Source organism: Vulpes vulpes, chromosome 4 (genome assembly GCF_048418805.1).
Source record: "Vulpes vulpes isolate BD-2025 chromosome 4, VulVul3, whole genome shotgun sequence".
NCBI lineage: Eukaryota > Metazoa > Chordata > Mammalia > Carnivora > Canidae > Vulpes > Vulpes vulpes.
This window is the reverse complement of record NC_132783.1, coordinates 63,920,480-63,938,337: the sequence shown is the minus strand read 5'-3', so window position 1 is coordinate 63,938,337 and position 17,858 is coordinate 63,920,480. Positions and strand designations below refer to the sequence as shown.

General features: G+C 37.6%; 1 protein-coding gene across 8 annotated transcripts in view; it reads left to right on the top strand.

Moving 5' to 3' along the window:
- TBCE (tubulin folding cofactor E) overlaps positions 1-17,858 on the top strand; it is a 110,993-nt gene that overhangs the window by 37,585 nt on the left and 55,550 nt on the right. For all 8 annotated transcript variants that reach the window (XR_012001061.1, XM_026008719.2, XM_072755928.1 and 5 more), the window contains one exon: positions 12,180-12,309. Coding sequence is in view for 7 of the 8 variants with exons in the window: in XM_026008719.2 (XP_025864504.1) it covers positions 12,204-12,309 (106 nt within the window). In the remaining variant the exon portion in view is untranslated. The remainder of the gene's footprint in view (positions 1-12,179; positions 12,310-17,858) is intronic.

Genomic DNA, 17,858 nt, shown 5'->3' with positions numbered 1-17,858 from the left:
TGTTAGGTGCCCTTGCCAGGTTAAGATTCTTCCACTCTTAAAACAGTAACAGTTATTTTTATTTATGTTTTTAAATATTTATTTATTCATGAGAGACACAGAGAGAGAGAGAGAGGGGGGCAGACGTAGGCAGAGAGAGAAGCAGGCTCCATGCAGGGAGCCTGGTGCTGGACGATCCAGGGTCTCCAGGATCACGCCCTGGCCCAAAGGCAGGCGACAAACCAGGCATCCCAGTATCAGTTATTTTTAGAAGAATTGAAGAAATTGTTAATATTTTGAATGAATATTTGCAGGCAAGATAAAGAAAATGAAAGCACTGTGTAAAGAGCTATATAATTTAGTTTAAATAATTTACTTTGTTGATGTTGGAGACTTACCACCAAACTCCTCATGTCCTCAAATTTTGTTTGATTATTTATGTTGGATAAAGACCCCATTAGCAGTCTGATAAAGCCTGTGAGCTCTTTAGATTTTTTGTTGTTGGTGGTGGTTTGGTTTTTTTTTTTTTTTTTTTTTTAATTTTTTTTTTTTATTATTTATTTATGATAGTCATACAGAGAGAGAGAGAGGCAGAGACACAGGCAGAGGGAGAAGCAGGCTCCATGCACCGGGAGCCCGACGTGGGATTCGATCCCGGGTCTCCAGGATCGCGCCCTGGGCCAAAGGCAGGCGCCAAACCGCTGCGCCACCCAGGGATCCCTGTTTGTTTGTTTTTAAGTTTATTTGAGTGAGTGAGAAGAGCAAGAGAGCTAGAAAGAGCGAGAGAAAGCACAAGTGGGGGCGGGGAGGGGGAGAAGCAGACTCCTCGCTGAGCCGGGAGCCCAATGTGTAGCTCCATCCCAGGACCCCGGAATCATTACCTGACCTGAAGGCTGACTGAACCACCCAGGCACCCCAGAATTTTTTTTTAAGATTTTTATTTATTTTATTCATAGACATAGAGAGAGAGAGAGAGAGAGAGAGAGAGAGAGAGGCAGAGACACAAGCAGAGGGAGAAGCAGGCTCCATGCAGGGAACCCGACTTGGGACTCTATCCCGCGTCTCCAGGATCACACCCTGGGCTGCAGGTGGCGCTAAGCCGCTGCGCCACCGGGGCTGCCCAATTTTGGTTTTAAGATTTTATTTTTAAGTAATTTCTATATCCAATGTGAGACTCGAATCAGAACCCTGAGATCAAGAGTCACACACTTTACTGGCTGAGCCCATTGGGTGCCCCTAAAATGTTTTTTAAATGTTTTTAAATACAGAAAACACATAGGATTTCATTTAAAAAAACTTAAAAAACTCAGCACCCCAAACCCAAATAATCCAGTTAAGAAATGGGCAGATTATACGAATAGATATTTTTCCAAAGAAGACCTACAGATGCCTAACAGACACATGAAAAGATGATCAGCCTCAGTCACCATCAGGGAAATAAAAATCAAAACCGCAATGAAATACCACCTCAGACTTGTCAGAATGGCTAAAATTCACAACACAGGAAACAAGGTGTTGGTAAGGATGCGATCCAGCAATTGCACTACTTGCTGGATCCAAAGGATACAAAAATACAGATTCGAAGAGAGTACATGCACCCCGATGTTATATCAGCATTATCAACAAGAGCCAAATTATGGAAAGAGCCCAAATGTCCATCCACGGATGAATAGATAAAGAAGATGTGGAATGAATATATATATTCATACATACACATACACCATGAATATTACTCAGCCATATGTTGAAATCTTGCCAATTGCAACAATGTGGTTGGAGCTAAAGAGTATAATGCTAAGCAAAATAAGTCAGAGAAGAACAAATACCATATGATTATACTCCTGTGTGACTTAAGAAAGAAATATAGAGGGGGGAAACAAGACTCCTAATTATAGGGAACTAACTGATGGTTTCCAGAGGGCAGGTGGGTGGGGGATGGGTGAAATAGGTGATGGGGATTAAGGAGGGCACTTTGATGAGCACTGGATGTTGTATGGAAGTTCTGAATCACTAAATTCTGCCCCTGAAACTAATACTACCCTGTATGTTAACTAACTGAAATTTAAATAAATAAAAACTTAGGAGAGAAAAAAAATACGTAAGACTTCAAGTGAAATTCAGTTATGTGAAATAGTTATCAAAATACTTAAAAACTACTATTATAATTTTGAAATGGTGATGCGTGCAAAGTATATCTGGAGATATCTGTAATAGCTGTAATGTGATATAAAATATGTATGATCACAGGTGCTGCTAATCCAATTGATTTTTTTGACCTATGTGCACAATTTTGGAAAATGCTAAATTTCAGTTAGAAATTAGTGAAAATCTTCAGTTAGAAGATACCTTGAGAACCTATGTACTTACAGTAAAAAAAAATACCTCACTTAGTCTCTGTCCAGGTAATCAGCCCAGTACTCCAACTACCTGATGAAAATGAAGTTTCACTGTTCTTGTTAGTTGCCCCTGATCCCCAGTTGCATGACTTGTACTATATGTTTCTTTGACCAGGCTTCCTAGATGCAATCTTTGGGTTTCTGAGAAACATCCACTTGGACTGCCCACTGTTGTGGGGATTCCCACTTATTCCCACTTATTGGGAGAGCCATCTATATTTTCTTGAATCCATTAATGCCAGGTATTAACCATGACCTCCCTTCTTCAGTCTGAACTTCTGGTGGTCATGACTTAACCATGTAGATATATTTCCTCACATCTTTTTCCCCCCAGTTTTTATTTATTAATTTATTTATTTATTTTAGAGAGAGTGAGGAGTGGTGGAGAGGAGGGGGAGAGAAAGAGGCAGAGAATTCCAAGTAGACTCCATGCTGAGTGCAGAGCCAAACATTGGGCTTGATCTCATGACCCGTGTGATCATGATCTGTGCTGAAACCAAGAGTCCAATGCTTAACCAACTGAGCCACCCAGGTGCCCCCCCATCTTTTATTCCTAATAAGTGTGGATAATAACTCAGATCTGAGCCCACCTCCTTTCTTGTCTTCCCAGATAATGATCAGCCCTATCCTAAAGTAGTTTGCTTCTCAGAATGAAGAAAAATAGTTACCAATAGGAATCAAGAAAACATTATTGAAAGGAATGGATACTAAAATGTTATAAAGAGGGAAACATTGCTCATAACACTATTGAAATTGGATGCTGTTGAGAAGAAAGAGTGTTATATAGAACCATAAAGATCCATAAAGGGACTCCTGGGTGGCTCAGCAGTTGAGCATCTGCCTTTGGCTCAGGGCATGATCCCGGTCCAGGGATCGAGTCCCACGCCAGGCTCACTGTGAGGAGCCTGCTTCTCTCTCTGTGTATGTCTCTGCCTCTCTCTGTGTGTCTCTCATGAATAAATAAATAAAATCATTTTTTTAAAAAAGCTATACACACACACACACACATATGGAAATAGCCAAAAGATTTTAGGAGGAAGTTGTGCAAAAGCACCATACCTGAATGTATGGTCTCAAATTTCCTTTCCAGGAAGATAAATGCGATACTGTGAATATCAATCACTACAATTTGCTGGGATAAATTCATTATTGGAATGGAGATCTTTGTCTTTCTTCACAAAAATCCAGTATATAATTTGAGAGCTAAAGAGTGTGTATCAGGAAGATTATATATATGTGTGTGTATATATATGTACACAGATACATACTTGTTTGGGGCCAAGAGTCATGTCATTAGAGTAAAAAGCATGAGAGACAGTAAAAGGACTAAGGAGTAGAAGAGATCTATAGATTTTGCTATACATCACTTGGTAAGGAGAATAAGGTTGTTGCTTTTATAGAGTATAAAAGAAGCACAAAATTATAAAAGGCACAAAAATAAGATAAATGATGGAAGATTTCAGCTGTCTTAAATTCTGCTAGAAGCTTATCTTTTCTCTGGAAAGGACCTAATTTGTGTGAGTGTGGGGCAAGGTGGAGGTAGGGAGAAGGGGCCATGTAAGTTTATTAGAAGAAACAAAATGAGAGGAAAGATTTCTTTGTTTTGAATTCTCATCAACAAGGAAGAAGAAACAGGTGAAGTGGAAGAGCCTGAAATATTGTGGAAAAAGAAACTATTTTTGAGAGTCTTCCCAAATGACTAAGATGTTGGATATAATCAAACTCCTTCCCAGGGCATTAGGAAGGTATATTTTGAAAAATGGAGAAGAAATATTCTTAATGATTCAGTGTCCCAATTAAAGATTTTATTTACTTTAGAAAGAGAGAGATAGAGTGCATGTGCATGACCAAATATGAGCAAGGGGCAGAGGGAGAGAATCTCAGGCTGATTCCCCACTGAGTGTAGAGCCCAATGTGGGGCTCGACCTCACAACACTGAGATCTTGACCTGACCCAAAATCAAGAGTTGGATGCTTAACTGGCTGAGCCACCCAGGCATCCTCAGTGTCCCAATTAAAGCTGAAGCAAATCAAAACTCTACAAAACTTAAAATTTTGGGAATTAAATTTCCCATTATTTTTTTAATTGGGCTAAAATACAGATAATATTGACCATCTTTTTTAAGATTTTAAGTTATCTTTACACCCAGCATGGGCTTGAATTCACAACCCTGAGTTCAAGAGTGGCATGCTCCACTGACTGAGCCAGACGCCCCACACCATTTGAACAATTTTTAAGTGTACTACAGTTTAGTAGTGTTAAGTATATTCATATTACTGTGCAACCATCCCCACCATCTGTCTCCAGAACTTTCATTTTTCAAAACTGAACCTTAGGCATTAACACTTTCCCTCTCCTCACAGCCCTTGGCAACCAGAATTCTACTTTCTCTATGAATTTGACTACTTTAGATGCTTCTTTTAAGTAGAATCATACAGTATTTGTCTTTACTGGCTTATTTCACTTAGCATGATGTCCTCAGAGTTCATCTATGTTGTAGCATGTACCAGAAATCCCTTCTTAAAGCTGAATAACATTCCATCATATGCTTACACCACATTGATATTTGGATTGATATATATATATTTTTTAGATTTTATTTATTTATTCATGAAAGACACAGAGAGAGAGACAGAGGCACCGGCAGAGGGAGAAGCAGGCTCCACACAGGAAGCCTGATGTTGGACTTGATCCTGGGGCTCTGGAATCACACCCTGAGCCAAAGGCAGACGCTCAACCACTGAGCCACCTAGGCGTCCCTGGATTGATATTTGGATTAGCTCTTTGTGAGTAGTAGCACTGTGGACATGGTTGTAAAATATCTGCTTGTGTCCTTCCTTTCAGTTCTTTTTAAAGTATTTTATTTGAGGGATTATGTAGTCATTTCATGGTGAAGAGCATATAGGAAACGGTTTAGATTTTAAAAACAGATTGAGAAAAAGACCAATAAACCAACAGGAAAATAGGTAAAGGATGCGAACAGGTAGTTTAGAGAAAGGGGAATCAAAATGAATAGATGCCCAGTTTCCCTCATAAAAGGAATTGTAAATAAAATGCATGTTTCACTTATCAGACTGACAGGTTACCAAAAATTTGTTAATCTGGAAGGGCAATGTGATGATACAGGGGCTCATATAGTGCTAATGGGATATAAATTGGTATAGCCACTAAAAAGGGACATTTGTTATTACTTATCAACATTAAAAGTGCTCATACCCTTTGATTTAGCAATACCCATTTTGAGAATGTTTCCTGCAGATGTTTTTGCATGGGTATAAAAACATAAATGAGTATGTTTAATCTTTGCAGTATTATTTGTAATAGCAAAAACTTGGGAGTAACCTAAGTCTATCAGTTTGAAGACTGGTTAAATCATGGTGTATTTATACAAATACTATGCAGCCACATAAGATTTAAAAAAATTTAACTTTCGAGGTTATATTATTGAATGAAAATGTAAGGAACAGGACCCCATATATAGTATGGTGTCATTTGTGTAAAGAACAAAATGGCTTGTATAAGCATAAAATGTGTATGTTTATGTCATAAAGCTGTTGCCAATGGGAAAAGATAATGACAAGCAGGAGTGGAAGGGAAGCTTTCACTATATTCCCTTTTATACTTTTGAGTATCATCTATTTAAAAAATTAAGTGAGAAAGATAGGCCTAGAAAAATACGAGGATGACTAAAATGGAAAGAGACCATTTAACTAGTGACTTTCAGACACTTGAATGGACTTAAGAAAAATATCAGTAAGGTTGTGCCTTGAAATCAACTTGTGAAAAAATGTGAAGATGGGAAAAAAAGCTTTTAGAATTGATTTAGACTAAAAAGTAGTACAAGAAAGTCTACTCCTTGGGTCTAATAGTATATGTCTTTTAACTTAAATCCTGAATATTTTGGAACATAGGAAACACCCAGATACTCACTGCCTTTGTTTAATGATTGTTAATATCTTGCCACCTTTGCTTCATCTTTTAAAAATATTTTTTTAAATTTGTTGTTTAAATTCTGTTTGCCAACATGTAGTATGATGCCCAGTGCTCATCCCATCAAGTGCCCGTCTTAAAAATATATTTAATGTAGCATAAGAGATGACAGAAAAGTGGCAGATTGATTCAGTTTCTTATCTTTTGTCATTTCTATGGAGAATGATTTCCTGTCTTGTCAAAAAAAAAAAAAAAAAAAAGTCTGGGGATCCCTGGGTGGCGCAGCGGTTTAGCGCCTGCCTTTGGCCCAGGGCGCGATCCTGGAGATCCGGGATCCAGTCCCACGTCGGGCTCCCAGTGCATGGAGCCTGCTTCTCCCTCTGCTTCTCTCTCTGCCTCTCTCTCTCTCTGTGACTATCATGAATAAATAAAAATTAAAAAAAAAAATTAAAAAAAATTAAAAAAAAAAGTCTGGTTAAAAGCATGTTGAAGATAAAAAGACATAAGATAGTATTTGGCCATTTTGAATTCGTCTATTCTAGGGGCGCCTGTGTGACTCAGTTTGTTAAGCATCTGCCTTCCGTCTGGGTCATGATTTTGGGGTCCTGGGATGGAGCCCTGGATCCATGACAGGCTACCAGTTCAGCAAGGAGTCTGCTTGGCCCTCTCTCTCTGTCCCCTCCCCCACTTATGTGTGTACTTGCAGCCTCTCTCAAATACATAAGTAAATCTTTAAATTAGTCTGTATTCCAGGAGAAATTACATCTAGAAATTTATGAAACAACTGGCAAATATGATTGTAAAAATTCCTGTTCATAACCTTTACAGAATAATGAACAAGGGGAACTAGAACTTCTAGGAAAGATGTTTTGTGAACATTTAGAAGTGATCCTAAGGAGCTAGGAAGAGTTTAGTGAGTCTTGGCTAAATTTACTTTTTTGTTGGTTTGGATTGTAATTCCCTGGCAGGCCAGGGAAACTTGCAGAGAACAGTGCATTATTTCCTTTCTCTTTTCATCAACTTTCCTTTCCGCCCCTCCTCATTATCATTAATAGAACAAATAACTATTCCTTTCAAATATATTCCTACAACTCAGGTGTGTAAGTAAAAGAGGATATGTCTTCCCTTATCCCATGCCTCTGACTGACAGTATATTCTGGGACTGATGGTGGGGTTGGATTTCAGGAGAGCATTTCACAAAGTTCATGATGTTCTTGCATGTGAACTGGATAATAGGAGGACTTTTAACTAAAATAACATTTTACCTACAATTTGTATGGGTTCTGTCTTTGGTCAGGGGTTTTATATATATATATATATATGGATATATATATATATATGTCATATGTATGTAACACAGACATATATTGTCTTTGATCTTAGAAAAAAATGGATAGGACAGAACTGGGAGAAGTAACTAATGTTGGATTGTTCAATGTGTAATATATATAAATGTAGAGTCCTACATTTACACATCATGTTATGATGTATTAAGTCCTACCTCAATAATTAGTTATGCAGGGGGCACCTGGCTCAATAGTAGAGTGTACAACTCTTGATCTTGGGGTTGTGAGTTCAAACCCCAATTGGGTATAGAGATTGCTTTAAAAATAAGTTAGCTGTACAAGAATAGGATAGAGAAGACCTGATTTGAAAGTTCTTCATGAGAATTTATGACTATAGGAACAAGTAAACGAGTTGATTTTCTCTTAGTGTCAGTGTCAGTATGTAACCTTTTTTTGATGAATGGATGGTTTGGCCATGGCTTTCTCAAATCTTAAATATATTAGTTCACTTGGAATGTCTCAGTTTTTCCCAAGGAGATACTTCAAAGGACAAGAATAACTTAAAAATGAAAGGTGTTTTTAACTGTTTTCTTTGGGATAGTAAACAATGGAAACATATAGCAATAGAGAAATGATTAGGTAAGTTGTGGTATCCATAGGTCAACATTGAAGAGATTAATGTGGTGATTCTGTGGTATACAGAAAATGTTTATAAAAGAAGTAGGGCAGCCTGGGTAGCTCAGCGGTTTAGTGTCGCCTTCAGCCCAGGGCATGATCCTGGAGACCCTAGAGTCCCAGGTCAGGTTCCCTGCATGGAACCTGTTTCTCCCTCTGCCTGTGTCTCTGCCGCTCTCTCTCTTTCTCTCTGTCTCTCTGTCTCTCGCTGTGTCTCTCACGAATAAATAAATAAAATCTTTTAAAATAAATAAAGTAGAACAGATATTATGTATCTATTTCAGTTGTAAGAAAATTCTATTTACATCTTAATGAAAATTGAAAAAGGCATTTAAAACTAGTGACAACTTTAAGCAAAATTATAATTAAATTTAAACGTTTAAATTTTTTTACATTTGAATCTTTATTATTTTTTAAAATTGTTTTTATTTTTTGTATATTAGCTTCAGATATATACCATAGTGATTCAGTTTCTCTATGTGTTATGCTGTGCTCACTGCAAGTGAAGCTACTGTCTGTCACCACTAAATGCTATTATGATATCATTGACTATATTCCCTGTGCTGTGCCTTATATCCCTGTGACTCCTAATTCCATAACTGGAAGCCTATATCTCACATTTTGCCCATACCCTCAACCCCCTCAGCCCTGGCAAACATCAGTTCTCTGTATTTAAGGTATGCTTCTGCTTTTTGTTTATTCATTTGTTCTTTTTTTTTTTTTTTTTTTTTTTGTAGATTCCACATATGAGTAAAATTGTATGGCATTGGTCTTTTCCAGCCAATGGTTCAAAGCTAATGGCCAAGAAAGAATTCTTGAGACGTCTTTGGTGCAAACATGGTTTTATTAAAGCACGGAGACAGGACCGCTGGGCAGAAAGAGCTGCATTGGGATCATGGGGGGTGGCTGATTATGTACTTCCAGATTGGGAGGGGGTTAGGATAACATAAGTCTTTAAGGTTTCCAGGACCTTGAGGGGGCTAGCTGCTGTTAGAAAAAGCTCATTTATTACTGTTTAGTAAAACCTTAGTCATGAGGCCCTTCAGATGTATATTGGTGGGTCATATTCTTGGGGGATGATAGCCAATATGGGAGGGAAGAGATAAAGGAAGTTTCCAAAGGAATTTTTATATGTTAAAGTAGACTTACCTGGGGGTCAGGCTAAGATTGCCTTTTGCCTTTAAGTGTCAGCATTGAGGCAGCTGAGTCCCTAGAGGAATGCCACTCTATTTCAAGGACCTATTTCAAGGACCTGTCAATGGGCTATATAAGTAGTAAGGAAATTTAATTTTTCTGTTGCCTTTGTTTCCCACACACAAACATCCCTTCAAATTATTAGTATTTTCATTTTCTTTGGGTAAATACCCAGTACTGGAATTGCTGAATCATACAGTATTTATTTTTAATCTTTTGAGGAACCTCCATACTGTTTTCTACAGTGGCTGCACCAGTTTACATTCACACCAGCAGTGCATGAGAGTTCCTTTTTCTTCACGTCCTTACCGATACTTGTTATTTCTTATCTTTGTGATACTAGTCATTCTAACAGGTATAAGGTGATATCTCATGGTGGTTTTGGTTTATATTTCCTGGATGATGAGTGATGTTGAGCATCCTTTCATGTGTCTATTGGTCATTTGTATATCTTCTTTGGAAAAATATTTATTCAGGTCCTTTGCCCATTTTAATTGGATTATTTGTATTTTTGGTGTTGGGTTATATAAATTCTCTATTATTTATCTTATCAGATATGTCATTTGCAAATATCTTCTATTCAGTAGGTTGCCTTTGGTTTGTTGATTGTTTCCTTCACTGTGCAGAAACTTTTTATTTTGATAAAGTCCCAATAGTTTATTTTTGTATTTGTTTCCCTAGGCTCAGGAGACATATCTAGAAAAATGTTGCTAAGGCCAATGTCTAAGAAATTACTGCCCATGTTTTCTTCTAGGAGTTTTTGGTTTCAGGACTCAATTAAGTCTAATCTATTTTGAGTTTATTTTTGGGTATGGTATAAAAATGTAGCTCAGTTTCATTCATGCATGTAGCTGTCCAGTTTTCCCAACACCATTTGTTGAAGAGACATTATATACTCTTGCATCTTTTGTCATAAATTAATTGACCATAGAAGGGTGGGTTTATTTCTGAGCTCTTGATTCCGTTCTATTGAACTCTTTTTGTGCCAGTACCACATTGTTTTGATTAGTACAGCTTTGTAGTATAACTCAAAATCTGGGATTGTGATACCTCCAGGCTTGTCTTTCTCAAGATTGGTTTGGGTATTTGGGGTCTTTTGTGGTTCCATACAAATTTTAGGATTATTTGTTCTAGATCTATGAAAAATATGATTTGTATTTTGAAAAGGATTTCATTGAATCTTTTTAAAATTGATTTTTATTTATTTATTCATGAAAGACACACAGAGAGAGGCAGAGACATAAGGAGAGAAGCAGGCTCCTCGCAGGGATCGATGAGGGCCTCGATCCCAGAACTCCTGGATCATGCCCTGAGCTGAAGGCAGACACCCAACTGCTAAGCCACCCAGGTGTCCCAACAGTTATTCTTTATTTTTTTTAAGATTTTATTTATTTATTCATGAGAGACACAGAGAAAGAGAGGCAGAGACACAGGGAGAGGGAGAAGCAGGCTCCATGCAGGGAGCCTGACGTGGGACTCGATCCCGGGTCTCCAGGATCAGGCCCTGGGCTGAGGGCGGCGCTAAACCGCTGAGCCACCCAGGCTGCCCTCAACAGTTATTCTTTAATATAAAATCTAGTCGGTGTTCAAATTTTAAATATTCTCATAATTTCTTTTACTTTAAAGTCATTTATAGTTTTTAAAAATTGGAATCCACATAAAGTCCATATATTGCAATTAATTGACATATTTCTTAAGTTTCTTTTAATCTGTTTGTTCTCCCTCGATGTGTTTTGTTTGTTGAAGAAACAGACTTATTTGACAGTAGGGTTCCCCACTGTCTAGATTTGGGGAGCCACACCCTGGGAATGTCATTTGGCATGTTCCTGAGTCTTCTGCTTTCCTATGAATTAAGGGTTGGACGTAGTTATCATCCCTAGATTGGGGATACTTTTCACTCAGTCTCCCTTTAAGACCTCCTCTTTCTCTTTAATTTTAGGGTTCTATATTTTTATTAGAGTTTAATTTTTTTTGTAGGCTTTATGCCCAACGTGGAGCTTGAGCTCACAACCCCAAGATCAAGAACTGCATGCTCCACCAACTGAGCTAGCCCGGTGCCTCTAGAGTTTAATTTATTATTTATTGTTCATTATATGTGTTGTTTCCTTATCTATGAGTTTGAGTTTTTCTCCCTTCCTGAAGAAATAACAATGCCAATATGCCTGTTTTCTTTCCCTATTCTCTATCATTTTTATCTCCCTCTTTTCTATTCTCTCCTTCTCAGACCCTTCAGTAAATGGCAGAATAGACAAATTATGTGATGTGAGCTAACTGGAGTTAAGCAACATTTAAAAAATATGTTATCAAAATACAATTAGAAAGTAAAGTAAAATCAAATTATGTGAATATTTGATGCCTATAGGCACCTATACCTATAGGCCCTTCTCTTCACCAAAATATGAAGGCTAAGTTGGCCAGGAGTGTTGACCTCAAAGATGTCTCAGTGAAGTGAAAAAAAAAACATTTTTTTAAAAAGATTTTATTTATTTATTTATTCATGAGAGACACAGATTGAGAGGGAGAGAGGCAGAGACACAGGCAGAGGGAGAAGCAGGCTCCACGGGGGAGCCTGACATGGGACTTGATGCCGGCTCTCCAGGATTACACCCTGGGCTGAAGGCGGCGCTAAACCGCTGAGCCACCTGGGCTGCCTGAAAAAAACATTTTTTTTTTAAAAGGACTTTATTAATCCTTGTCAATTTTTAAATTTTCTTCATAGATCTCATATTTGGATTCTGGCTACATGATAATGAATGACACTTTGACATCAGATGTCATTGGTCGACGAGTTGAAGTTAATGGAGAACATGCAACAGTGCGATTTTCTGGTATTGTCCCTCCTGTGGCAGGTAATTTATAATTGTGTGTGTGTGTGCGTGTATGTATTTATTTATTTTAGAGTTTCTTTGTAGTGCTTTGTAACAATGATTTTGAAGAAACTAACAACCAATTTATAGATGCTTCCTGTATGCAATTACTGTGTTTGGGTAATAATATCCTGTGGTATTCTATGGTTTTATTGAATTTTACACTTATCTAATTTTTTAGTGTTCCTATTTTATATTTAACCTTAAAATATCTTGTGAGTAAACTTTAAACAGTAACTAATAATCTAAGAATTTTTGGAAATTTCTTTTGTCACTAATCCCTGTGTATATGTAAGTAAAGCAGTTTAAATTGATATGCATATGATTTTGTGATATCTTTTTTCATGTATTATTTGGTACACATTTATGGGTTTTTTTATAGTTTTTTTTTAGGATTTTATTTATTTGAGAGAGAAAGAGAGAGAGCAGGTGCATGAATGGGGGGAGGGGCTGAGGGAGAGACAGAAGCAGATTCTCCATTGAGCAGGGAGCCTGATGCAGGGCTCTACTCCAGGACCCTAGGATCATGACCTGAGCCAAAGGCAGATGCTTAACTGACTGAGCCACCCAGGCACCCCCCTGTAGCATCATTTTGTTTACATTTTTTAATTGAGATATAATTGACATATGACAGTATATTAGTTTCAGGTATACAAAATAATAACTTGATATTTGTATATATTGCAAAATGATCCCAAGATAGGTCTAATTAACATCCATCACCATACATAGTTACAGAGGGTTTTTTTTTCTTTTAGACAATATCATTGTGTTATTTTTAAATTTATTATTTTAATTTCAGTATAGTTTACATATATTGTTATGTTGGTTTCAAGCGTACCATATAGTGATTCAACAATCCTATGTATTACTCAGTGCTTGTCAAGATAAGTGTATTCTTAATCTCCTTCATGTAGTTTACCCATCCCCCCCACCCATCTCCCTTCTGATAACCATCAGATTGTTCTCCTTGGTTAAGAGTCTGTTTCTTGGTTTATCTCTCTCTCTCCCCCCCCTTTACTCCTTTGTTTTGTTCCTTAAATTCCACATAGTAGCAAAATCATATGGTATTTGTCTTCTCTGACTTACTTCACTTAGCAATTTACTCACTAGCCATCCATGTTGTTGCAAATGGCAAGATTTCATTCTTTTTTATGGCTGAGTAATATTCCATTGTGTGTGTGTGTGTGTGTGTGTGTGTGTGTGTGTGTGTGTGTACTACTACCTCTTTTTTATTCATTTGTCAACTGATGGACACTTGGGCTGCTTCCATAATTTGGCTATTGTAAATAATGCTGCAGTAAATATAAGGATGCTCATATCTTTTTGAATTAATGGTTTTGTATTCTTTGGATAAATACCCAGTAGTGGAATTACTGGATCATAGGGTAGGTCTATTTTTAACTTTTTGAGGAACCTCCCATACTATTTTCCACAGTGGCTGCACCATTTGGCATTCCCACCGACAGTAAGTACATGAGGGTTCATTTTTCTCCACATCCTCACCAACACTTGTTTCTTATGTTTTGATGTTAGTCATTCCAACAGGTGTGAGGTGATATTGCAATGTGGTTGTGATTTGTATTTCCCTGATGTCAAGGGGTGTTGAACATCTTTTCATGGGTCTGTTGGTCATTGGAATGTCTTCTTTGGAGAAATGTCTATTTGTGTCTTCTGCCCATTTTTAAACTAACCCTTTATCAGATATGTCATTTGCAAATATCTTTTCCATTTGCAAATATCTTTTCCATTTGCAAATATCTAGATTACCTTTGTTTCCTTCTCTCTGCGGAAGCTTTTTATTTTTTATTTTTTTAAGTTTTTACTTTTAAGTAATCTCTACACCCAACATGGGGCTTGAAATTACAACCCTGAGATCAAGAGTTGCATGCTCATATAGAGGTTCCTCAAAAAGTTAAAACTAGAACTACCCTACATCCAGCAATTGCACTACTAGGTATTTATCCAAAGGGAACAAAGATAGTGATTTGAAGGGGTATACACACCCCAGTGTTTATAGCAGCAATGTCCTCAATAGTCTAACTATGGAAAGAGCCCAAATGTCCATTCATGCAGGAATGGATAAAGAAGGGCACACACATATACACACTGGAATATTACTCAGCCATCAAAAAGAATGAAATCTTGCCATTTACAATCATGTGGATTGAATCAGAGTGTATTAAGCTAAGCAAAATTAGAGAAAGATGAATACCATATGACTTCACTCATGTGAAATTTAATAAAACAGATGAATGTAGCAGAAGGGAAGGAAAAACAGATAACGTAAGATAAAAACAGAGAGGGAGGGAAACCATAAAAGACTCTTAACTATAGGGAACAAACTGAGGGTTGCTGGAGGAGAGATGGTTGGTGGGATGGGTAATTGGGAGATGGGCATTAAGGAGGGCACTTGATGAAATGGTGGTATATGCAACTGATGAATCACTAAATTCTATGCCTGGAACAAGTAATACTATATGTTAACTAACTTGAATTAAAAAGAAAAAAGAAAAGTTGCATGCTTCATTGACTGAGCCAGCCAGGTGCCCCTGTGATACAGTCTGAACAAAAGTTTCAACTGACCTGTGGGCAATTCTGAAGACAGGGTGGCCCTTCAGAGATTTTCCTGAGAAGAGGGGCTGGGCATTTATACCTGTGATGATCTATCGTGGAAAGGGGATGCCAGGCACTTTTTTTTAGTGGAAAGGGGATGCCAGGCACTATTTTTTAGTGGAGACAGTTCTTAGAAGTGGGCTCATAGTTGAGGGCTAATTGCCAGAAGCTAGTATTCTCAGCAGATGGTGGGCATAAATCCCACTTTCTAAAGGCAGATTGGAGTAGCACATCATAAATTCAGTAATACAGATAGAAGCTATTTCATGGTAATTTAGGGAATATGAAGTAGTACATATTATTTTCACTTATTAAATTGCCTGTTAGTTTGACATTTCCTACATATATTTATTATCAGGCAAGTTTTCCCCCTCAAATTATAGTTCTGCAAAGAAAGAGCTTCTGTGTATTTACTCTATTAATTATCTCATCATATGGGACATTCTCTATTACTTTACCTCAATTGGTGCTACTTTGAATTTCTTTTAGAAGTCAACAGATGAAATTAGTACAAAGATGCAAAGAAATTGAACACAGATTTAGTAATTACTCCTGGGGCTGTTTCACTGGATGTTGTAGGGCTGTTGTGATAAATAAATAAATGAAGGTGTTTGAAGCATTTAGACTAGTTATCGGCACATAGTATTAGCTATTGTTGTAGCTAACACTACATTTTAAAAATTTACTTAAAAAAGAAGGAAAGCAATTGTAATGTTTTGCAAATGGCTTGGGTTGGAAATTTAATTTCCTGAGATCATGTTCAGGTTTCTTGGTATGCATAGTATCATATCCAGGTTTTTTTTTTCATTTTTTAATTTTAATTAAAAAAATATTTATTTCAGAGAGAGAGCGCAAGTATGTGTGAGCATGTGCTTGGTGGGGAGGGGCAGAGGGAAAGGGAGATAAAATCAAAGTCTCAAGCAGACTGTACTGAACACTGTGCTGACGTGGGGCTTGGTCCCACAACCCTGAGACTATGATCTGAGCTGAAAGCAAGAGTTGGATGCTTAACCAACTGTGCCACCCAGGAGCCACCATATGCAGATTTTAAAAAGTGTTTAAGTGAAGAGGATATGCTGTAATGGGCATATGTTTTTATCTTATTTTATTTTTCCTTCCCTGTCCCTATGTTCATCTGTTTTATTTCCTCCCCTTAGAACAAAGATGTCCCAAGACTTGAAAGCATTATGTTCAGGTACATGGCAAAGAAGAATTAGGGTTGCTAATCACCTGACTTTAGGATAGGGAGATTATCCAGGTGGGCTCAGTGTAATCCCGAGGATCCTTGGAAGTAGAAGCAGAAGAGGGAAGTGCAGGGATGGAGTGTTCTAAGAAAGTTTCGAAAAAAAAAAAAATTAAAAAAAAAAAAAAAAGGAAAGTTTCGACTGGCCAGTGTGGGCTTTGAAGATGGATGGGGGTCAAGCCAAAGAAAGTGTGCAGCCTCTAGAAGCTGGAGAATGCAAGGCAACAAATTCTCCTCTGTAATCTCTGAAAGGGAACACAGCTCTGCAACACCTTGATTTTAGTTCAGTGAGACTGTCCTCAGGCTTCTTTTTCTTCTCTTTTAAAGATTTTATTTATTCATTTGAGAGAGAGAGAAACACCCAGAGAGCATGAGTGGGGGGGCGGGGGGGAATAGTGGAAGAAAGAAAAGCAGACTCCCCACTGAGCAGGGAGCTTGCCATGGGGCTGGGTCCCAGGACCCTGAGATCATGACCTGAGCTGAAGGCAGATGCTCAATCAACTGAGCCACTTAGGCACCCTGTCTTCAGTTCTGACCTCCAAAACTGTAGGACAATACATTTGTGGGGGTGCCTGGGCAGCTCAGTCAGTTAAGCATCTTTTCTTTGGCTCAGGTCATGATTTCAGGGTCCTGGGATTAAGTTATGTCCAGTTCCCTGCTCAGCAGGGAGCCTACTTCTCCCTCTCCCTCTGCCACTCCCTCTTCCCGCTACTTGAGTTCCCTTGCTCACTCTGCTGTCTCTCCTAGATAAATAAAAAATCTTAAAAAAAAATTTGTATGGTTGTATAGCAGCAATAGGAAACTGATATAGCTTAGATAATTGTGTGAGGTATTCTAAAAACATCCTTAGTGAATATAGTCAGATGCTAACTTCAAACATGTTATAACTGTATTTGAAGAGTCTGATTAGAATTGTTTTATTAATGTAGGAGTGAGGAAGCACTTTTTCTAAATTAATTTGTATCATGTGATGGTTAACTGATTTAATTAAATAGTATCAGTAGATCTTTGATTAATATACATTTATATGCTTAAAATTATATATTCATTACTGGATATTGTATCCATATACTTGGAGTTGCTGCAGATCAATCAATATATACATTATATTTTTATTCCTTCTTGGGTGATTGTCTTCATGGTTCTTTGCCCTTAGTTATTGTTTTGTAATATTTTTATACTAACAAATCTGGTATTACTGTCTACCTATATACAGTGACTAAAGTAAATGGCCCTACAGTATTTTGGTTTCCATTTATTCTGTAGTAACAATGTTAATTTTAAATATAATAGTTGAAACATATTTCTTCTAAGTTCTTATGGAGATATTATTTATTTATTTATTTATTTATTTATTTATTTATTTATTTATAAGATTTTATTTATTTATTCATGAGAGACAGAGGGGCAGAGACATAGGCAGAGGGAGAAGCAGGCTCCCTGCAGGGAGACCTATGTGGGACTCAATACCCAGGACCCTGAGATCATGACCTGAGCTGAAGGCAGATGCTTAGCTGACTAAGCCACCCAGGCACCACTTTCCTTGTGTTTTAGAGGACCATTATAATTCCCATGATGAAAGAAAAAAAAAAGGGTGCCTGGATGGCTCAGTCGGTTGAGCACTTGCCTTCAACTCAGGTCATGATACTGGTCCCTGCTCAGTGGGAGTCTG